Genomic DNA, 24,346 nt, shown 5'->3' on the forward strand with positions numbered 1-24,346 from the left:
GAGGCTGAGGGGTGACCTTATAGAGGTTTACAAAATTATGAGGGGCATGGATATGGTAAATAGACAAAGTCTTTTCCCTGGGGTCAGGGAGTCCAGAACTAGAGGGCATAGGTTTAGGGTGAGAGGGGAAAGATATAAAAGAGACCTAAGGGACAACTTTTTCATGCAAAGGGTGGTACATGTATGGAATGAGCTGCTAGAGGATGTGATGGAGTCTGGTACAATTGCAACATTTAAGCGGCATTTGGATGGGTATATTAATAGGAAGGGTTTGGAGGGATATGGGTGCTGGCAGGTGTGACTAGATTGGGTTGGGATATCTGGTCGGCACGGACAGGTTGGACCAAAGGATCTGTTTCCATGCTATGTGGAACATCTCTATGACGCTAAGACACCTCAATTTTTAGATATGCATAGTGCAGCTTCTGGCATGCTCTCTTGCACTTTTGTTTTGAATCTGGATTGATCCCCTGGCTCCATGGTATTGGTGCAGTTGCAGATTGAACATAATAAGGTTGCAGATTGTGTTGAAGTACAATTCTGTTGTTGTTGATGGCCTACAGCACTTCATGGATGCCCAGACTTGAGCAACTAGATTTGTTTGAAATCTATCCCATCTAGTGCGATAGTGCCACACAAAACAATGGAGGGTATTTGAGAGAAAGATAAGTTCTTGATTAGTAAGGGAATCGAAGGTTACGAGGAGAAGGCTGGTGAATGGGGCTGAGAAATATATCAGCTATGATTGAATGGTGGAACAGACTTAATGTATCGAATGACCTAATTTTGCTCCTATGACTAATGGTTTTATGGTATTCTCAATGTGAAGATGAAACCTGGTCCACAAGGACGATGCAGTACTCACCTCTGCCAGAGCTGTTGTAGAGAGGTATATCTGCAGCATCAAATTGGTGAGGATAAGCTGAACTATGTTTTCAGCTATGTCTAGATGCTGTTGAGCCACTCTTGGTGATGTAAATTTAAGTCCCCCATTCAGAGAAGATCCTGTATGCTTGACACCCTCATTTCTTCCTCCAAGTGGTGTTTTGACAGTAAGAATTACTGACATCAGCAGAAGAGGAGTTGTACATGATAATCAGCAGAAGGTTTCCTTGCCCATGTTTAACCTGATGCCATGAAACATTGAGTTCCAGTCAGTGTTGAGGACTCCTAGAACAATTCCCTCCCAATTGTATATCACTGCATCCACTTCTGGGACTGCAGTTGGGACAGGACACAGCCAGGAATGGTGATGGCAGTGTCTGGGTCACAGCCATGCTCATGGAGTCATACATAAGAGACAATTGTTTAATTCGTCAGTGAGTCAGATCTCCTATTTTTGGCACAAATCCCCAGAAATGAGTACTTTGCATGCAACAGGGCTGTGTTTTCTATTGTTGTTTCCAATACCTAAATTGATGGTTGTCTATCCAATTTCACTTTGTTTTGGAGGCTGGAGCCATGTGTTGAGTTCTGCCCTCATTAAGGGTGGGTACGTTCGTGGAGTCTTCTATTCTGGTTATTATTTTTCATTATCCATCATCAGTCAGACCTAGTTCTGGCAGAAAAGCAAAACTTAAATCTGATCTGTACTCTGTAGATCACTCATCACCATCTGTAGCTTCCATTTTTAGCAAGTACCTATGCAAAATTGGCACCTCCTCTTGAGTATACCTGGTACTGCTCTCGGTATGCTCTCCTTGCCTTATATTCAACCTGGATTGGTCTCTTGACTTGACGATCATGGTAGATGGGAGAAACATCAGGCTGTAAAGTTTACAGTTTATTGTTGCTCTTAATTGTGTTAAGTAATTAAAGTACTATCCTTCCATACTATTAGTGACAACTATTGCAACAGTGAAGGTCCGGAGGCCTGATGCCTCAGTTGAATAGGATACCACATATGGTACTGTCCGTCTTTTTAAAAAAAACAGAATTTGTGTGCCTGTGGACTATATCCCTATAACCAAGCTTGTTTTGTTTCTAATAAAGTGTTTCGAAAATTTTTTTAACACTGTGATCATACTTCGAGGCTTAAACATTGTGACCTCTCAGTGAGATTTGACAGTTGGATGTGGAGGGCCTTTGTAAGTCGGGTCCTGTATGTTAGCATGGGATGGCAGCTTTATCACTCAGTCAGAGCTCAGGAACGCTCATAGCTTGGAACCCCAGAATTTCATCTTACCACTGCACTCGGGGTCCAAGCCCTCAACTTTTGGGAAGCCCTAGTATACAGTCTATATCTTTCAAGAAATGAAAACCCTACAAGGTGGACAACTTACACTGAAGTATCTTCTGCATGAAGGAGCATACCAGAATTGTAGTCAGGAGAGAGGAGGCCCTGCAAAGGAGTCAGAAAACCAGCTGTATTTCATCAGCATGAAGAACAGTAAACCTTTTCACTTAATGCAAAAAACATGTTGAGTTTTATTTTATTCATTGTGTCTTTGCTCTCTTTTTGTGTATAGAAACAGCATTAGCTGTCCGCTATTACCCCTCTGGCACGATCCCTTCTTCAATGGAACATATTTAAACTAATGCCTCTGCCGCTTACTCCCTAGTTTCCTGAAGTATGTGTGTATGCCATAAAGACCTTAGTTTTGGGGGTTTGTCAACTATTTTTTCTCATTCTATCCCAAGTGTATTTTTTTAAGCTTATCTTGCTCTATGTTTATATGTTTTATAGATTGTTTTGTTTTAGTTCTTTATTTAGTACTGTAACTTGATTTTGTCTTTTAGTGAATCTTCTTCAAGCTCTATTGATTATCCTTTTAATGATGTTCAACTTTTTTCTAATGCTTTTAAGTTCTTTCCCCACCACCCATGTTTACCTTGTTCAATTTCATCTTCATTTCCTTATCATTTGTTCACTTTCGATCCATTAATTTAGTCTTTGGCCTACTCTCAATCCTAGCATTAAACTTTGTGGTGTCATTGCTACTGCTGTCCTATTCTTTTTTCTGTAGTCTGTTCTCATTCATTATTAGCTCTCCTTTGGTGGGTTAGTTATGTACTGAGTGAGAAAGGAGTCCTGTGAAAACTCTGTACCCTTTTCTCCTATCACAACCTATTCCTGCATTTATCTGGGGAATAGTTGAAATATCTCATGATGACAAATTTGATACTGCTATGAACATTGTTGATAATTTTTTTTGTCCATTCCTGTTCAGCTACAGTTGGGGTGGGAGTGAGGGGAATGGGTGCTGAATCTGTTGTTTTTTTTAAACTCATCCATATGGATTCTGTAGTTGCATTTTATTTGTTGTCATTCCCTATTGTTCAGTACCTTTCCTCTATGATGATGCAACAATATTTGGTCAAGTAAATCTATAATTCATTGATCTATGCGTCCCGTCCACAAATTGGCTGTTTTTGAAAATTGCCCTGCACCACCGGTTTGTTATTTTAATGATCACTTTTTAAGAGATATTTTAACATTTTTTGCTCTACAGCTGTATTCACTGTCTGACCAATTATATTATCCTTTTACTTGACTTTATGATTTCAAGAGAGGAAAAAGCAATTTTTTGCGTAGAAGGAAGCTATCTGGCCTACTTTGAGGGAATGTTTAACAATGGTGTACAAGATTATGATTGGGTTAGAAAATATAGCCGAACAAAAACTGTTGTTACTCGCTCAGTATGGAACAATCTAAATGACTTTTTAAAAAGTCATTCATCACAATTCTCTAGTATAAACCTTAAAACTGTGCCTGCGTCATTATAATGTAGGTAATTATAAGTGTTTGGATAAGGTGGGCCAGGAAAGAAACAATAATAACTTCTATCAAGTCTTTCTTCCACTTCTAAAAATTAAATTTGATTATTCAAGCATGATCTGCCCTTTACAATTCTGTGCTGGATAAGATTGACTAAATCAAACATCTCCCAAGAGTTTGTTGTTTTCTTTTCCTGATTTACTTTTCAAACTTTACTCCCAACGATTAAACTAACTGCCTATAGTTGTGAAAATTGTCCTTGCATATTTCTTGAATCACAGTGCCACATTGTCCACTCTCTCTCTAATTGTTCAGCATCTGTCTTTTTAATTAGGAAAGATTGGGAGATTATGACAAGTATTTTTGTTATCTGAAATTCCACTTCCTCTAGCATCCTGGGATGCAAGCTATCCAGGAGGTAAAAACAATGACTGCGGATGCTGGAAACTAGATTCTGGATTAGTGGTGCTGGAAGAGCACAGCAGTTCAGGCAGCATCCAAGAAGCAGCGAAATCGACGTTTCGGGCAAAAGCCCTTCATCAGGAATAAAGGCAGAGAGCCTGAAGCGTGGAGAGATAAGCTAGAGGAGGGTGGGGGTGGGGAGAAAGTAGCATAGAGTACAATAGGTGAGTGGGGGAGGGGATGAAGGTGATAGGTCAGGGAGGAGAGGGTGGAGTGGATAGGTGGAAAAGGAGATAGGCAGGTAGGACAAGTCCGGACAAGTCATGGGGACAGTGCTGAGCTGGAAGTTTGGAACTCGGGTGAGGTGGAGGAAGGGGAAATGAGGAAATTGTTGAAGTCCACATTGATGCCCTGGGGTTGAAGTGTTCCAAGGCGTCGATTTCGCTGCTCCTTGGATGCTGCCTGAACTGCTGTGCTCTTCCAGCACCACTAATCCAGAATGCAAGCTATCCAGACCAGGGACTTCTCCACTGTAAGCGTAGCCACCCTTTTCAGTAGATCTTACTTCTCAATTTTACCTGAACTATTACCTCTATCATTTTGGGTTCTCCTAATATTTAGTCAGATTTCTCTTTCTTGGTCAATGCTGAAGCTAAATACTCATTAAGTATTCTTGCCCTAGTCATCTGGATAGATATGGGATTCTCACAGGACCCACTCGACCCCTTGTTACTTGTTCAGTATTTACATGCTGGTGGAAGATCTTTTATATAATTCTTTTACTGTTGAAATTTCCAGCAGTTTCCTTCCTCCTTATTTGTTTAAAGTCTTGGTTATGGCCTTAGATTACATTTCTGTTGGGACCAACACAGTTCAGGTACAGCCTGTCTGAAGAAGACAGTTCTTTCCTTTCTTGTAGTAGTGACTGTTCTTCATGAAATGAAAGCGCTCTTTCTCATGTTACTTGTTTAGCTACATGTTCATTTTTCTGAACAGTGCCTGCACAGCAATTTGCTGTGGTGAGAGTAATAATTATGTGATGATCCGTGAAATGCTGCTTTTTGGTTTAGCTCCTGATTTGTTTGTGGCAGGGTTCTTCCTTAATTTTTCCGATATCAACTGTTCTGACAAAGTGTAACAGCTGGATCCTTTCCTGCCTTTTCAAAATTCTTTACCAACTGTTGAGAGTATCTTACTATTTTTTTTTCTGGCACCCAGTAGAAAACATGCTCTTTTGTAGTCTTGTTCCTGATTTGCAAATGCTCAATGTCCCCATTTCTTCTCTCTCCCTCCCCATTGTGCATGCCCCACTTACCTTATTCTCCCCTCTGGAGTGAATTGTTTAATAATTCCTCCTCCATGTTTCTACCTTGGGCTTCAGCTTAACATCTCTGAACAGCAGTGTCTTGAGGTAGATACACTTGTGGTAAATGTGAAAATTCTGGACAGTCTCTTTGTCCACAAAATGCAGTCCTTATGCATTTCTTCATGTCTTTTTGAATTAGTAGATCTGTTTTATGGATTAATTGATATATTTGGCTATCATGAACAAATAGAGTTCTAATAAATGTATGGATTAATCAAAAAGATGGATTTAGCTTGTTAAATTGGCAATTAGTTACTGCGCAATTATTATCACCCTTAAATGCACATAGAATGTAATCACTTGCCTTGCTTTTCTTTGACTTGCAGTTCCTTGCAGTAGTATTGTATTGTTAATATGTTTAACAAAAAAAACACAAGATAATAAAGATGCAAGAATTTCTTGATATTTGCCTATTTATTTACCTTGGATTTTGCTACTCCTCTGTGTTGTCACTTTTATTTTCTCCAGTGAAGTTATTTAATTACTGTTGGACTTTGGTTAGAATTACTTTTCTCACCGTGTACTCTGAATTCCCAATCATTGCCACATTCCTGTTGCCATTCAGTTCACCAGCTACTCTGATGTTAGTGGGTATTCCTCTAATTTCTATTATTGTCAACATGCTAGTAACAACTCATCAGTCAACAAGCACAACTGCTTCAGATACAAGTTTAATAGTTAGTGAAATGTTAACTAATTTGTGTCTTTTGATCTATTAATTTGAATGGTGTGATACCATCAGTCATACTAACATTTACCACCAAAAAAATTCCTTTTAAAGGTAGGCAAACAAGAGCTCCAAATTATTTGTAAAACTGAATTCAAGTGTCATTTTATGCATCCATGATATACTTCAGTCTGCTCCCTCTGGTATCAGTGTTGAGAATGTGATGCTGGAAAAGCACAGCAGGTCAGGCAGCATCCAAGGAGCAGGAAAGTCGACGTTTCGGGCCGGAGCCCTTCATCAGGAATAATGTCTCCCACATTCCTGATGAAGGGCTCCAGCCTGAAACGTTGACTTTCCTGTTCCTCGGATGCTGTCTGACCTGCTGTGCTTTTCCAGCAGCACACACTCAACTCTGATCTCCAGCATCTACAGACCTCACTGTCTCCCTCTGGTATCAGTCAGCTGTAAATTAAGTAGCTGATTTGGTCTTAATTGTTGTGGTTGGTTATTGAAAGCAACTTTTAAGTTGCAAATTCAAAGTCAAAACAACATTTTAAGGAGAAGTTGACAGTTCCTATCTCTGGGAATTTCTATTGCTACTGTGTATTAGATAAGACATGGCTTACAAGCCTTAATGTGCTGGTAAATTAAAGAAGTTTGTGTGCTGTCTTGATTCGTAGCTGAGTTTTTCTAGTAGGTTCGTTGTAGGTTTTGGGGGCATGAGGAAGTAGGGTGGGAAGGGTGCATCAAAGGGAAGTTGAGTTTATAAATTTCAGGTACAACGATTGGGTATAGCCCAATCAGTTCAACACTTGATTCTCAATGAAACTCTGGCAGTGAAGTAGAGAGACAGAGTGCCCTTCAATTATATATGGCATTAAGTTTATTTCTGCCCTTGACTATTTTACTTTGATTACAAAAACTGATAGAAAATAAGTTCTGACTACTATACATAACAATATTTTCTTCAATAATTGTTGTGTGCACCTGTAAATACGAACTCAATCATTTGATTTGGAGGTGCTGATGTTGGACTGGGGTGTGCAAAGTTAAAAATCACACAACACCAGATTATAGTCCAACAGGTTTATTTGGTGTTTGTGGAGTATAAGATAGTAGGACACAGAATTTATAGCAAACGTTTACAGTGTGATGTAACTGAAATTATATATTGAGAAAGACACTCGTAAACTTTTGCTATAAATTCTGTGTCCTATGATGTTATACTCTACAACTACCTGATGAAGGAGCAGTGCTCTAAAAGCTAGTGCTTCGAAATAAACCTGTTGGACTATAACCTGGTGTTGTAGAGATGACCCAGGTATTTATAGACCATTGAGCCTTACATCGGTTGCAGGAAAAGTTTTGGAAAGGATTATAAGAGATAGGATTTATAATCATCTAGCAAGCAACAATTTGATGGGAGATAGTCAGCATGGTTTCGTCAAGGGCAGGTCGTATCTCACAAACCTCATTGAGTTTTGTGGGGTGACAAAGCATGTGGATGAGGGTAGAGCAGTTGACGTGGTGTATATGGATTTCAGTAAAGCCTTTGATAAGATTCCACATGGTCGGCTTTTGGAGAAAATGCGGAGGCATGGGATTGAGGGTGATTTAGCAGTTTGGATTAGAAACTGGCCTTCTGTAAGAAGGCAGCGAATGGTGGTTGATCGAAAACATTCAGCCTGGAGTCCGGTTACTAGTGGTGTGCCAGAAGGATCTGTTTTGGGACCACTACTGTTTGTCATTTTTATAAATGACTTGGACGCAGGCATAGGTGGATTGATTAGTAAGTTTGCAGATGACACTAAAGTCGGAGTGGTGGACAATGTGGAAGAATGTTGCAGGTTGCAGGGGGACTTGGATAAACTGCAGAATTGGGCTAAGAAGTGGTAAACTGAGTTCAATGCAGATAAATGTGAGGTGATTCACTTTGGGAAGAATAACAGGAAGCAGAATACTATGTCAATGGAAATATTCTTGGTAATGTGGATGTGCAGAAGGATCTTGGTGTCCATGTACATAGATTCCTGAAAGTTGCCACCCAGGTTGACAGTGCTGTTAAGAAGGCATACGATGTATTAGGTTTTATTGGTAGAGGGATTGAGTTCCGGAGCCATGATGTCATGCTGCGATAGTATAGAACGCAAGTGCGACCTCACTTGGAGTATTGTTTACAATTCTGGTCGCCCCATTACAGGAAGGATGTGGAAGCACTGGAAAAGGTGCAGAGTAGATTTACCAGGAAGTTGCCTGGTCTGGAGGGAAGGTCTTATGAGGAAAGGCCGAGGGAACTTGGGTCCAATCTCATTAGAGAGAAGAAGGCTAAGAGGGGATTTAATAGAGACATACAAGATGATTAGAGGATTAGATAGGGTTGACAGTGAGAATCTTTTTCCGAGGATGGTGACATTGGTTGAACGAGGGGCATAGCTGCAAATTGGGGGGTGATAGATTTAAGACAGATGTCAGAGGCAGCTTCTCTACTCAGAGTGGTAAGGGCGTGGAATGCCCTGCCTGCCAATGTAGTTAACTCGGCCACGTTAGGAGCATTTAAACAGTCCTTTGATAAGCATATGGATGATGATAGGATAGTGTAGGGGGATGGGCTCAGATTAGTTCACAGGTCAGCGCTACATTGAGGGCCGAAGGGCCTGTTCTACGCTGTGTTGTTCTTTGTTGTGTGGTTTTTAATTTCTATCATTTGAATTTGGTAAAGTGCAAAAATTATTCATAATTCTTGAAGATGATCTATTTTAGTTAGAATCTAAATTCAGTCATATGTCTTTTAGACCATAAGACAAAAGAGCAGAAATTAGGCCATTTGCCCCAGCGAGTCTGCTGTGCCATTCGATTATGACTGCTTTCCTCCTGTTACGTTTGGTCCCCTTGGCAATCAAGAACTTACCTATCTCTGTTTTAAATACACACAATGACCCGGCCTCCTGTGCCAGTGAATTCCACACATTCACTCTTTGGCTAAAGAGGCTTCTCCTTATCTTCATTCTAAAGGTCTTCCCTTTATAAGTGTCCTTAGGCCCTCTTCTCTCCTGCCATTGGAAACATCTTCCCAATGTCCACTCTGTCCAGGCTGTTCAGTATTCTGTAAGTTTCAATCAGATTCCCCCTCATCCTTCTTAGTTGCATAGAGTGTAGTCCCAGAGTCCTCAAATGTTCCTTATATGTTAAGCCTTTCACTCCTGGGATCATTCTTGTGAACTTCCTCTGGACCCCTCCAGGGCCAATACATCCTTCCTTAGGCGTGGGATCCAAAATTGTTCACAATACTCTAAATGTGGTCTGACCAGAGCCTTATAAAGCCTCAGAAATATATCCCTACTTTTATATTCTAGTCCTTTCGAGATGAATGACCTTCCTAACTATACTGACTCAACCTGCAAGTTTAACTTAAGGGAAACCTGGACTAGGATTCCCAAATCTCTTTGCACTGCAGATTTATGAATTTTCTCCCCACTTAGAAAATAGTCCATGCCTCTACTCTTTCTACCAAAGTGCATGATCTCATATTTTTTCCCATGTATTTCATCTGCCACTTCTTTGCCTCTAGTCTAAATCTTTCTGCAGCCTTCCCGCCGCCGCCTCAATACTGCCTGCCCCTCCACCTATCTTCTAACATCAGCAATAATTCAGCGCATGTCTTTGTTGTAAATCCAGACGACATACCTTTAGTTCAGTTATGTGAAAGGTATGAGCTGAGGTAGAATGACATTTTGAAGAATTGGCAGAACTTGCAAATCCTGTTAGAAATTCTTGCCAGAAACTCCTTAGCAGCCTTCTGTGAAATGAGATTGTATGTACTCTTTTATATAGTATTCCTGTTCTTGAAAAATATGTCACCAGAAAACTGATGTGAGGTGAAATGTAAACTGATTAGGAGAGACAGAGTTAGAAATATTGTTAACTTTGTATTTGATATTAGGCTGGATGCTTAGCTTATTTAAGGAATGCAGAATTTTGATTTGCAACTTTTCAAAAAAGGTTTCATCTGGTGATCCAATCAATAGAAATTCTTTGCATTTCATTTTGAATTGCTTTATTGGACAGTAGCATTGAAATCGTTTAGAAACTGCCAAGTACATATGATATAGAGTTTTCTAGTGATGTTCTTTAACACAGAAACTATCATTTTTTTAAAACTGGGATATTTCACACACTGCTACAAAAAAGGGTCTGCTAATACCATCCTGGCCAGCCTCCAGCTTCCAACCTCTAAAATCCCTTGTAGTACTACTCAGGGGCTGATAGCAAAAAGATGACTGTGTATTCAATCTGTTTAATGCTTATATTTTGGGGTTTTGTCTGAGGTGTGCATTCTTTCTCCCAATCCTGCCATTCCTCTATTTCCTTTCTTCTAGTTTAAGTTAAGTGTCGTTTTTTAAATCATTCACGTGTGGACACAAACAGGGATTCAGCCTGTTTGAGTTGGGACAAACACAAACATTGCTTGCACCCAGCTGACTTATGAAATGAGGATAATAATTGAAGTTGTGAAGTGAGCTATAGTTCTTCCTGCCCACTCACCCTGCTGCTATATACTGGAAGTGTTGCTATTTACAGATGTACTAATAACGACTGCTGAACCATTAGCAAAATAAGTTATTTTCCTGCTAGGATATGGCAAGTTTCTGTCTGTTAGCTTGAGTTTAAAAAGAGACAGAGACAGAGGAGAATGCAAACACTTGGGATGCTAAGATTTTTCCAGATGATGTATCACTATTGGCAGAAAAACTGCAAATGCACAGAAATCAACAACAAAATGATAAAACATCTCATAAGGTTTCTCTAGAATGAAACAAAGATCAGTTGAAACTGATTAAATCAGGGGTGACACAGTGGCTCAGTGGCTAGCACTCCTGCCTCACAGTGCCAGGGACCCGGGTTCAATTCCAGCCTTGGGTCACTGTCTAAGTGGAGTTTGCACATTCTCCTCCCGTCTGTGTGGATTTTCTTGGGGTGCTTCGATTTTCCCCCCACAGTCCAAAGATGTGCAGGTTAGGTGGATTAGCCATGGGAAATACAGATTAACAGGGATAGGGTAGGGAGGTGTGTCTAGTTAGGATGCTGTTTGGAGGCGCAGTGTGGACTAGGGCTGAATGGCTTGCTTCCATACTGTAGGGATTCTGTGAAATCAAATTTGCAAACGTAGATGCAACTGATTCCAGGCCACTTCACTTATTTTGTAACTAGAATATACTGCAGCACTAATCGTGGATGAATTGGCAAACCAGTTAGTAGTCAAATATACCAGATAGCCTTTAAAGAAATCTTATCTGACAAACATCTGATAGTACGAATCTGTTGTATCCACAATGATATGTCACTGAAACCAGGAAACAAGGACTACAGAGAAGAAACTTGACTATTTTGACATCGGCTTATTTTAAAATTTCAAACTTGGGGTTATTGTTATTGCTGACAAGGCTGTTATTTATTAACAATGCCTGGTTCATCTTGAAATAGTAGAAGGCCATCTTGAATCAGTGTGGTCTTACAAGCTCTTAAAAGGTGTTTCAAAATATTGGGCCAGCTGCAATGAAAGAACAACAATATGGCCAAGTTGGGATGGCTGGCAACTTGGAGCTGGAATTCCCATGGGAAATGAAGATTGAGAGTTTTTAGGAAGTTGAAAAAAAGCTTGATAAGTTCTTCCAGTAAACCCAAGTAAATGCATAATAGGGGAAGAAAAGAGAGTAGGTAGACTGAGCCAGCTGACGAGACTGTGTTCAGAATAGAATACTGAATGCTGAGATGGTGGCCAAGAATAACCTATTAGATATTGAGATCACCTGGAGGGAATAAACTGCAGCATCTTGCCAAAATTAAACGTGTGAAAGACTGGTGGCTGTTTGGCCTTGTGTGCCAATTATACAGTCTGACTCTCAGATACAGAATTTTTAAAAGTTAAAACTAATTTTAATGAAATTTTTAATGGCATTCTCTCAATGTTTGTGGGAGGAGGTGTTAGAAATATTAGAATTGTAGTGTTGAAGATTGAGAGCAGATTCTTATTAGAACGTTTAGGCAAAATTATATTTTTAATTTACTGATTGCAATGAATTGCTTTAGAAAATTTGTTTCGTACAGCCCATCTTGCATACATACAACAGAAATATCTGTATAATGCTTCAGTTTATTACACAGAGAGATGAAACCTATGAGGGATCATCCCACCAATTTTGACATGGTGAGAAGTAAACAAATAATATCTCCACTCTTTTATAAATTTTCGATAATAGACTGCCCCTTTCTCTTCATTCCCCAAAAAAGAGGTTTCCTGACACAAGAATTTCATGACACTTTTGTTTTTACAGCTTCAGTACTGATTTAATTTTTGAAGCATATTGATCTTGGTCAGTAAAACCATAACTAGGATTTAAAATGAAAGTATGCATCGAGATGCAGAAATTTATCAGTAATAGTCAGTATAGTGAATCATGTACCAGAAGTGGGCGGCACGGTGGCACAGTGGTGAGCATTGTTGCCTCGCAGCGCCAGAGACCAGGTTCAATGCCTGCCTCAGGCAACCGTCTGTGTGGAGTTTGCACATTCTCCCCCTGTCTGCGTGGGTTTCCTCCCACAATCCAAAAATGTGCAGGTTAGATGAATTGGCCATACTAAATTGTCCGTAGTGTTAGGTGAAGGGGTAAATGTAGGGGAATGGATCTGGGTGGGTTGCGCCTCGACGGGTCGGTGTGGACTTGTTGGGCCGAAGGGCCTGTTTCCACGCTGTAAGTAATCTAATCTTAAAAGAAAAGTATAGGTTTGATTCTGCTTATATTTGAATCTGGATCGATTTTTTTTGGGAGGCTATGTTAAATTAAATGCTTTTTTAATAGAGCTGTGAATGAGCTTGCTGATCTTGTACACGTCATGTTGCAACATTCCTGACTCCTCTTCCCTGTGAGTTAATAAATTTTTCTTTCATATACAAGGTGAAGGATTTGTTGAATGCTGAATTATACTGATTTTAGCTTGAAGAACTTTGAGACGACAGTATGATTGACAGTTAGGTCTGAGGTCTGGGTGGGGAAGAAAAAGGATTTGGTTTTTGTACCTACTTCTGATTGCTAAAGCCTATTGAAATGTTGCACGGATTTGAGTGAAGCTGCAATCTGATATGATCAACTTAAAACATAAGCTGGAGATTTCATGTCCCTTCTGAATGACACGTTTTGGGGCAGGATTTGCATCTCCAATGTATGATCAGGCAGAAAAATCAGCAACCTCTGCTCCAAACATAAACAAATAATTAAGTGTCAAATGAGCTTGTTAAAAGCTTAATTCATCCCAATTTGTGCTGCCTGTGACATCATATGATGGGAGTGAGAACTTCAAATGCTTTTTTAAAGTACTTAAAATGGCAAAGAAATGGGGAGGTGCTTTCTTCAGAGTGCCCCAGGAGCAACCCCTGAAAATATCTCCTTTCCCTCCCTTCCTACTCCACTGCCTTTTGAAATCCATCTTTCTCTTTCTCCCCCTGCCCCCCCCCCTCTATCTCTGTCTGTCTGTCTGTGTGTGTGTGTCTCTCTCTCTCCCCCTCCCCCCAAACCCACCCACCCACAATAGATCACCATCACAAATTGCCAAAAAAAGCCCCATTGAAAGCCTCTGGACTTGCCTCGACCTGGGATTCATGGGGCCTCTTGCATGGACCTCTCTGCAATCCCAGCAGTGCCCATTACTGAACTGGAGCATTGCTCGGTCTTTTGAAGCTGTCATCCAAGTGACTGGAAGCTTCAGAAGATGGGACCTCCTCCACATGAGGTGTGGGAAAACTTCTAGAACCTTATTCAGTTCAATTGGTGTGTTTTATGGCTCTGGGAAGGCGTCTAACTGATCCATTTGCTGACTACCAATTATTCTTTCCGATGTACCTTCTGTAGTTTATCACTCCATGCTTCATTCTCCTCACATGCTGTTGTGTACTTTTAAGCACTTTATGTTGTTTCGGGTTTCCAGTATCTGCAGTATTTTGCTTTTACAATACTTATTTCCCATATTTAGTATTTAACCCTCTGTTTGCCTCCTGATCATGTGTCTTTGCCTCTCTATTAAATGGCTAAACCACTCTTTTTTTTTTCCCCCTCCCTGCCTGTATTTGATTCACATAATCTATCTAATATTGCAAAACTTTCTTTGTTATTTATCACCATTTGCCACTTAGTTAAAATATTTTGATATTTTCTAATCTCCCTGTCCAAGGATGTGGATGAGGTTTAAACCTGAGCCTCCTGGTTCAAAGGTAAGGACAGTACTACTGCAGCACAAAAGCTCTTTTAAAATCATAAGCTGATAACTACAGCAAGAGAAACGAGTCATTTAGGACTTAAAAGGGCAAACAACATACCTTGAACCAATAAGACTTGAAGATTGAGAAAGGAAAACAAATTTAAGACAATATAGCACGGAAACCGGTTCCTTGGCCCACCAAGCCTGTGCCAATTCCAATTAGAACTGCTATTGATTGTCCAAATGCGGTATCTATTTCTGTTCGCCTCCTGTTCATGTATCTATCAAGATAATATCTTAAACGTTGCTAATGTGCCTGATTCCATCACCTCGATGCATTTCACGTCACTCTCTGTGAAAACTCTTCCCTGCACTTCTCCCTTCTTACCTTGAACCTGTCCCAGCTTGTAGTTGATGTTTCCACCCTAACTATACCTCTAATTTTGTAGATCTCTATCGGGTTGTCTCTCAGCCTATGTCTTTCCAGTGGAAACAACCTGAGTTTCTACAAGACATTGGTTAGGCCACTTTTGGAATAGTTGTGCACAATTCTGGTCTCCCTGCTATAGAACGGTTGTTGTGAAACTTGAAAGGGTTCAGAAAAGATTTACAAGGATGTTGCCAGGATTGGAAGGTTTGAGCTCTAGGGAGAAACTGTATTGGCTGAGGCTATTTTCTCTTGAGCGTCAGAGGTTCAGGGGTAACCTTATAGTTGTTTACAAAATTATGGGCATGGCTAAGGTAAATAATCAAGGTATTTTCCTCAGGGTAAGGGAGTCCAAAGCTAGAGGCCATAATTTTAAGGTGAGAGGGGAAAGATTTAAAAGGGACTTAAGGGCCATCTTTTTCACGCAGAGGGTGGTGCATGTTTGGAATGAGCTGCCAAAGGATGTAGTGGAGGCTGGTACAATTACAACAATTAATTGTAATTACAACAATTACAACATCTGGATGGGCAAATGAATAGGAAGGAGTTAGAGGAATATGGGTCAAATACTAGCAAATGGGACTAGATTAATTTCGGATATCTGGTAACTATGGACGGGTTGGACCAAAGGGTTTGTTTCTGTGCTATACAACTTTGACTCAAACCTCTCCTCATAACTAAACTCCTCTAGACCAAATAATGTCCTGGTAAACCTTCTCAGCACCCTCGCCAAAGCATCCACATCCTTCTGGCAGTGTGGCAACCAGAATTGCAAGTAATATTCCAAATGTGGTCTAACCAACATTTTGTATATGTGTATCACAAGTTGCCAACTTTTATATTTGATGAAGGCACGTATGCTGTATGCCTTCTTGACTACCTTTTATCCTTTTATGTTGCTACTTTCAGGGATCTGTGGACCTGTACGCCCAGATCCCTCTGTTTGTCAATGCTGCTAATGGTTTTGCCATTTATTGTATAATTTGCACCCGAATTTGACCTTACAAAATGCATTACCTTGCATTTGTCCGGATTAAACCCCATCTGCCATTTCTCTATCCAAATCCGCAATCTATTTATATCCTGCCCTATCCTTTGACAATCCTCCTCACTATCTGCACCTCTGCCATTTTCAGTCTAGCACTTTCCTAACTTACAGTCAGGCTAACACCTCTTGGTTTCAGATTGACTGCAGAAAACTGCAGCACAGAGGAGTTTGGGAGTCTTTATGCAGAAATTCGAAAAGGGTAGTTTACAGGTTCAGCAGGTAATTGAGAAGGCAAATGGAATCTGGCATTTATTTCAAAGGGAATGGAACATAAAAGGAGGGAAATCTTGCTAAAATTATACAAGGGGCTGAAGTCAATAATTAAACAAGTAGAGGAAAACAAGTAAAAATTGCAGTTAAGATGAGCAAGCAATTCTGTGACTGAAGGAGGCTTTTATAATTATAGGCTGTTTGACAGTAATTTACAAATATCCATTAAAGTGGTACTTGCATGACCAATTACGAGTCTTAAATGCATGCAGGTTTAGATCCTATGTACCCTATGTAAATGAAATTTGATTTGATTTGATTTTGACAACCAGGTAGCTTTATGAGAATAGCATTTTAATAACCTTGGAATGGTGCAGCTTAGACAACTACATTTGGATTTTCTCATTTCACTACTTCTCCTTCCAATTACTATGCTATTTATGAGTAAATTATGGAGAGTGCCATTATCCCCTTTTTTTGACAGCAAAACCTTTCCAATGTGTTTCTTATTAGTATGGCAGGTAGATATAAGGGGTGATTGTCTATTCTGGCATCCAGAATTGTTCTGTTTGGTGTTTTAGCAGTATCTTGGTTGTGGGGTAATTGATTACTTTGACACATCCATACTTGGGTAACAAAAACCATTGGCTGTATGTCCTTTGCTGCTACAAGTGCAACTGTACACCGGCATATAACCTGTTATCCTCCAAACAGGAGAGGTAAAGAGAAGAATTTGGACAAGGAAATGCGTTGGAATTTGGAGTGCAAGACAGCAACGTTTGCAGTCTGTATCTTCAGTTTAACATGGGTGGCTTTATTTTCCTGATCATTTTGGCATTTTCTAATCTGTGTGGTATTTACTTTCTATGTTTCTCAGCCTGTTATCTCACAGTAGCTTCCTCATGAGAGCAACAAATTATTTGCTGAAGCCTCTGATTTCATTTCAGGAATCTGAAGATCAGAATCCTATTGTCGAGGTCACATCATATCAGTACTCTAGATTTGATAGGAGGCAAAATTGGTCTTATGGTAGGACTTGTACACTGGAGTTTCCAATTCTTTACAAAAATTCAGATAATTTAGCTATTTCAGATTGTTTCAATAAATGTCATTATTGGAATAGTACTTTGTGAATATTGAAGCAATTTTATTCTGTTTGCAAATACTTTAAGATGTTATTTCTGTTGCTTGAGGCTACATGGTTTAGATGCAGACCCTTTCTATTAATTATCCATATTCTTAGAAAAAAAGTAAGGAAAATGTTTTCCAGAACATCAATGATATGATGCAAATCCTGAGGATTAAAATCATCATTCATACTTTTTTTTTAATTGAGGAAATTAAATTGATTAATATTTCAGTCATTTAAGAAAGCTCCTACACTGGAACTTCTGTGCTTTGCTACTCAGTCAGAATTGAAGAATTACATTTCCTTGAGGAATTCTGTTGTATTCAGAGTTTCACACTGGGAAGTGCAGAAGTGCAAGTAAGAGAAATGCATCTTATTTGGAAGCTGAACAAAGTGCAAGGGGGTAAACAGCATGGTCTGAATCTGTTATTTTTGGACATGATTTGAAATGCTACTGTTCTTTTTTTAATCAACATGACTGTTAAGTTTAAAACAGTTATTGAAATTAATTTGTTAAAAAGTTTTTATCTCTTCATTCTGCAGTTTTTGGAGTTAGAAATATGTTTTCTTGGTTTATTACTGCTTGATTTTAAAATGCACACTTCAAACTCCATTTTGTAACCTTAATTTTAATAAGGCCAGGTATTCAGGGTCCAAGTTAATACCTCAGTAGAAAGTGGATTTTTGAATACTCGAATGCTACATAGTTCTGTTGGATTTAGCCATCATAAACTAATATGGGACTTGACAAAGTTGTCTTTTCAGTATTTTTATACAGCATTTGTCTTACTCATTGTGGTTTGAATAGGAACTTTTAGGTATTGCAGTTTTACCATGGTTTTATCAAATTTTACAAAATCAATTATCAATAAAATAGATAAAAATACACTGGCATTCAAATGCTTGGGATATATTGGTGTCTAAATTTCACAACCAAAAGTGTGACTAAGTTTGGCAAAGCCAATCAATCATTGTTCCTGGAAGGAGAAGAAAATAATGCTGCAAGTTTCTGACCGATTGATCACTGTTGGGCAGGACAAGCAGATAGACAAGGATTGCAGCTTTTTTTCTTCACTTGAGATTTTGAGTAACATTTTATAATTTAAATTCAGCAGGATCAATGTAGATTATCAATCTCTCCTGTCCATAAGTGCATTGAGTATAAAATTTGGATGTCATGTTGTGGCTGTACATGACATTGGTTAGGCCACTTTTGGAATATTGTGTGCAATTCTGGTCTCCCTCCTATAGGAAAGATGTTAAGAAACTTGAAAGGGTTCAGAAAAGATTTACAAGGATATTGCCAATGGAGGAGCGCTTGAGCAATAGGGAAAGGCTGAATAGACTGGTGCTATTTTCTAGTAATGCTGGAGGTTGAAGGGTGATCTTAGTTTCTAAAATCATGAGGGGCATGGATAGTGTGTGGTTTAAGGTGAGGAGAAAAAGATTTAGAAGGGACCAAAGGGGCAACTTTTCATGCTGAGGGTGGTGCATGTGTGGAATGAACTGCCAAGGAAATAGTGCAGGTTGATACAATGACAGCATTTTAAAAGGCATCTGGATGGGTATATGAATAGGAAAGATTTAGAGGGACTTGGGCCAAATCGGACTAGATTAATTTAGGATAACTGGTTAGCATGGACGAGTTGGACTGAAAGATCTGTTTCTGTGCTGTACATCTCCATGACTCTAAGTATCTGCAAAATGACAAACTTCACATAACATGACCACATGACCCTCTTCCAGCAAAGCTAAGGGGATGGAAGGAATGCTGAGTGTTGCAGATTGTTGACATGGTTCTATAACCTCTGGGCAAGGGGACCATTCTTGTATGTCTACCTAAAGTGTCACACATAGTTGTTCCATTCTTTTAACAGATGATTTCTGTCACACTTATAGTCAGAGTTATACAGCATGGAAACAGACTCATCGGTCCAACTCATTCATGCCCACCAGATATCCTGATCTAGTTCCACTTGCCCATTTTTCTCGAAGCCCTTCCTATTCATTTACCCATCCAGATGCCTTTTTAAATGTTGTAATTGTACCTGCCTCCACCACCACTTTCTGGCAGCTTGTTCTGTACACAAACCACCCTCTATGTGAAAAAATTGCCCCCCAGGTCCCTTTTTAAATCTTTCCCCTCTCACCTTATATCTAGTTAAAAATCACACAACACCAGGAGCTAGTGTGCTTCCAATTAAACCTGTTGGACTATAACCTGGTGTTGTGATTTTTAACTTTGTACACCGCAGTCCAACACTGGCATCTCCAATCGTGACCTTATATCTATGCCTTCTAGTTTTGCACTGTCCAAATGTGGGGAAAGACCTTGGCTATTCACCCTATCCATGCTCATCACTATTTTACAAACCTCTACAGGGCAACCTCGATTATCCAAACGTGATGGGCGGGCACTATTTCGTTTGGATAATTGATTATTCGGTTAATGTATTTAAATGCTTTTCCTCTGGGGCTCGGAGTTTTTAAAATCTGCTCCTCATTCAGGAGACGCAGCAGCGCAAATGCGCGAGACCCTGCCCCAAACACCACCCACCCACTCCCAACCACGTGCAACACCTCCCCCGCTCCCAACAAACTCCCTGCCCCGAGCCCTGTGCAACACCACCCTCTGCTCCAACACCTGCCCCGCCCCCATCCCCATGCGACACTTTCCCCCCGCCCCAACAGTGTCCTCCCGCCCCCAACCCTGTGCAACACCTCCCCTACCCCTGCCCCCAAAACTGCGCCCCACCCGCCTTCCCAAGTCTGTACACACCCACCCCCTCTCCGGGGCAGCTGGACTGGACACCAACAACAAGACTGCTGCTGCCGCCTTTGTGGGGTAAGTCTCCAAATAGAGCGCGCACGGACACACACACAGCCCCACACATAACTTTTTACTGCAACGTTTTGACAGGTTCCACCTTTGCCCTGTACAGGACAATGTTGGAGAGATTATGTGGGGAAGGGGGGGGGGTTTAGGGTACACGCCTGTGTAGAACTCCAGCAAAAGTGTGGGGAGAGAGCGTGGGTGGGCAGTCAGTCATTTGGAGACAGTGCCTGTTTAATCACTGTAAACAAAAGGCATGATCACTGTTGCAAACACGACTTTGATGTAATGTTTCCATCGGGACCTCGAGATCTCCTTCGGCTAATCTGATTTTTGGATAATTGGTATTCGGATAATCGAGGTTCATCTGTACAAGGTTGACCTCCGACGCTGCAGTGGAAAGACGCCCCAGCCAATTCAGCCTTTCTCTTCAGCTCAAATCCTCTGATCCCAGCAACATCTTGTAATTCTTTTCTGAACTTCTTTCAAGTTTAACAAACTTCTCATTGTATTGCAGCTGAAAAAAAAGTGTTCATATGATTTTATGATTCCAGCCCATTATGGGTTTCAATGAATAAATCAAATTTCAATTTTGTTAAATGATGTACATGTTGCTTTCTTCTATGTGTAGTCTTAATCACTGATCTGGATTTTCTGATGGAGAATCTTTTCTGCAGTGCAAGCTGGAGTTGCAGGGCAGGACCCTGTGGAATTCCAAACACAGCTGACTCAATGGGAATTGTCTGGGACTCTGATGGCTAATTCCTCTGCATCTGGAACCCTCTGAAATAATCCTTAATATTTGAGAATTTAGAGGGTTACACTTTTTAAGTTAACTGTTACCTTGAGCAGTTAGATAATTAAAGACTTCAACTAACTCCTGGGTAACTATTAAGCTGAACTATTGCACAAAAACATACCATAAGTGATGGAATGCTTGCCTCACATCCTAACCCCAGACTTGCCTTATCTAGCGTCATAGAGATGTACAGCACAGAAACAGACCCTTCGGTCTAACATGTCCATGCTGACCAGATAACCTAAATTAATATAGCCCCATTTCCTCTAAACCCTTCCTATTCATATATCCATCCATATGTCCTTTAAATGCTGTAATTGTACCAGCCTCCACCACTTCCTCTGGCAGCTCATTCTATACAAATACCAACCTGTGAGTGAAAATGTTGCTCCCTAGGTCTCTTTTAAATCTTTCCCCTCTCACCCTAGACCCATGCCCTCTAGTTCTGGACTACCCCACCCTGGGGAAAAGATTAGATTAGATTCCCTACAGTATGAAACAGGCCCTTCAGCCCAACAAGTCCATACCGACTCTCCGAAGAGTAACCCACCCAGACCCATTCCCCTATCCTATATTTACCCCTGACTAATGCATGTAACACCATGGGCAATTTAGCATGGCCAATTTACCTGACCTGCACATCTTTGCATTGTGGGGAAAAAAAAACAGAGCACCCAGAGGAAACCCACACAGACACAAGGAGAATGTGCAAACTCCACACACAGTCACCCAAAGCAGGAATCAAAACCAGCTCCCTGGCGCTGTGAGGCAGCAGTGCTAACCACTGAGCCACTGTGCCAACATTGTCTATTTTCCCTAGATATGCCCCTCATAATTTTATAAACCTCTATAAGGTCACCCCTCAGCCTCCAATGCTCCAGGGAAAACAGCTCCAGCCTATTTAACCGCTCCCTATAGCTCAAACCCTCCAACTCTGGCAACATCCTTGTAAATCTTTTCTCAAACCTTTCAAGTTTCACAACATTCTTCCTATAGCAGGGAGACCAGAATTGCACGCAATAAACCAATTTCTAAACTCAATGCTGAGACTAGTAAAGGAAAACATACCAAACACCGCTTTACTATCCTAGCTACCTGTGACTCCACTTTCAAGGAACTATGAACCTGCACTCCAAGGTCTCTTTGTTCAGCAACACTGCCCAGAACTTTATCATTAAGTGCATCAGTCCTGCCCTGATTTGCCTTTCCAAAATGCAGCACCTCATTTAACCTTTCACAGCAGCTGTCCAAATGTCAGGCTGTGCTGGTCAATTTAAATCTCAGAACACAACACACTGACTGCTACAAAAGGGGGTGTGGTTTGACTTTCCCGCAACATAAGAGCATTTGCTTTGTTTCAGGTATACCCTGCTTTTGAAGCAGTCAGGATCGGAATTCCCAGCTGGAAATGCAGACTTCGATAACACTGTACAAACTAGAACAAATCTGACCTATATCTGGTCCATTATCTGGTACTACTCTTAAAGTTGATGTGCATAAGCTATTCCTTTTTCCTTTGGGATTTCTAACCTTATCTCCTGGAGTCTTCAGTTGCTCTACACACAACCTCCAACACCAAGGCCTTTGTATCTGTGTAGCTGGATTTTCTATCCCTGCATGGTCCACACTTCTGCCCGAGAGCTTCTGACCAGCTTTGGAATGAAGTTTTGCCTTTAGAGTACTGAGTTTGCCACCTTTCTGCTTCCACAGTTGTTGTTGTCGCCACTTGTTGGGAATAGCATTTCAGCAGCTGACTGACTGACTGTCATCTTAAAGTGGTAATGCTGTTAAAGTCATAAACTAATTTGGTTCAAATCTGTTGCTTTCCTTGGTCTTTTGGATTTGTTCTACTCATGGGAGTCAGATCTGTACTGCTGCAACAATATAGTATTTTCCCTGATGACTTATTGCTAAATCTTGTAGAATTTGCCACTTCTGCCATTATGTGGTAACTCAGCAAATGTTTTTAGGTAGTTTGCAGTCACTAGACTGCCTTTTGTTTTGGGCCAAACTAGTGATTAATGATACACAGTGTGTCACTGTAGAGTATCTACAGAAGAGATACAGTTCTTCTTCAAATAAAAAGGTTTATTATATGATAGAGATAAGTACAACTCCATTTGGGTAAGACATGATTGTTAGGATCTTAAAGAGCTGGTAAAAATACATAACTTCCTCCAAAAGCCAGAGCAGAATGAGATACACTGGTGCAATAGGTGGAGCCAATATCACAAACATTAACCCCTTCAGAACCAATACCTTTATAAAACAGCGGAGGTTTCACCCTAAAGAAATCAATGCTGCACCCTGCATAAAATTTTTTAGAGCAGCTGGCTTTTGAGTTGGTGGATCAATCGACTTGTCAGTTAGCAGGGAGACAGAGAAAACCATGTCCTGTAAAATTCAGCCCTCTGAAAATCTCTCTCAAATTGTTTATGCTTTAAAAAAGTCTACACTAATGTGAGGAACAAAAGGATGACCAGAGTGAGGGTAGGGCTGTTCAGGGATAGTGGAGGGAGCTAGCACCTGGAGTCAGAGGAAATAGGGGAGGTCCTAAATGCATACTTTGCTTCTGTATTCCCTACCGAGAGGGACCTTGACGTTTCTGAGGTCAGCATGAATCCTGGGAGTTACAGACCAGTCAGTCTAATATCTGGGAATTACAAGTAAAAGACTCTACACAGATACTTCATCAAACCTACACTATGGGCACCAGCTAGTCATCTTAAATATGAAACACTTATGCTCTAGGCATGCAAGAACCCTAATTATGTTTATCCACTCATTCCATTTTTCAACATCTAGTATTTTACTTCACTGACCTACTCGACTGAATGTTAAATGTCATATTTTCTGCCTCTGTTATTAACTCTGGAAGTGAATTCCACAGTGTCACAGCTCTTTGAGAGGTTAAAGTGTAAGAGGCTTATTTGGTCACTACCATTATACACAGTTGTAAAAATGTGACAACAGGAAGTGAACACAGACTTGATTCTTTCTGAAACATTAAAATCTTATGCATGGACAAATAGATAAGAAATCCCCCTTGTTGTTTTGAGGAAAAATAAACTATTATTTTACTTTTCTTTCTATTTCAGAAATTGCCAACAGATGAATGTTTCTTCCATGAAAGATTGGAGCCAAATAACTACAATACATATCGTTCAAAGAAATATGAAAGTTGGTATGTTGCTCTCAAAAGAACTGGACAGTACAAACCCGGACCAAAAACTGGACCAGGACAGAAAGCAATTCTATTTCTGCCGATGTCTGCAAAGTGCTCATAGTCTTTTCCAGCTGTTCCCAATTTATTTAAAAATGGCAATTTTGCAAACACAAAACTGACATGACTGTTTTATTGCTGTGAAAGGCACCAGTGTACACAGTATCTTGTCGCCATGCTCTCAAGTTGTTTTGGCGGTTTTACAAACTGCAGTAAATCAGCTGTGCAATATCACGCTATACAAAATGTGATTTTTAGTAAAATGTTATCACAT

General features: G+C 40.3%; 1 protein-coding gene across 1 annotated transcript in view; it reads left to right on the forward strand.

The window, feature by feature from the left end:
• fgf2 (fibroblast growth factor 2) overlaps positions 1-24,283 on the forward strand; it is a 101,137-nt gene extending 76,854 nt beyond the window's left edge. The window contains exon 3 of the mRNA XM_043674065.1: positions 23,948-24,283. Within this exon, the coding sequence (XP_043530000.1) occupies positions 23,948-24,136 (189 nt within the window). The 3' untranslated portion in view covers positions 24,137-24,283. The remainder of the gene's footprint in view (positions 1-23,947) is intronic.
• Positions 24,284-24,346: the final 63 nt, after the last annotated feature.

Source organism: Chiloscyllium plagiosum, chromosome 32 (assembly GCF_004010195.1).
Source record: "Chiloscyllium plagiosum isolate BGI_BamShark_2017 chromosome 32, ASM401019v2, whole genome shotgun sequence".
Lineage (NCBI taxonomy): Eukaryota > Metazoa > Chordata > Chondrichthyes > Orectolobiformes > Hemiscylliidae > Chiloscyllium > Chiloscyllium plagiosum.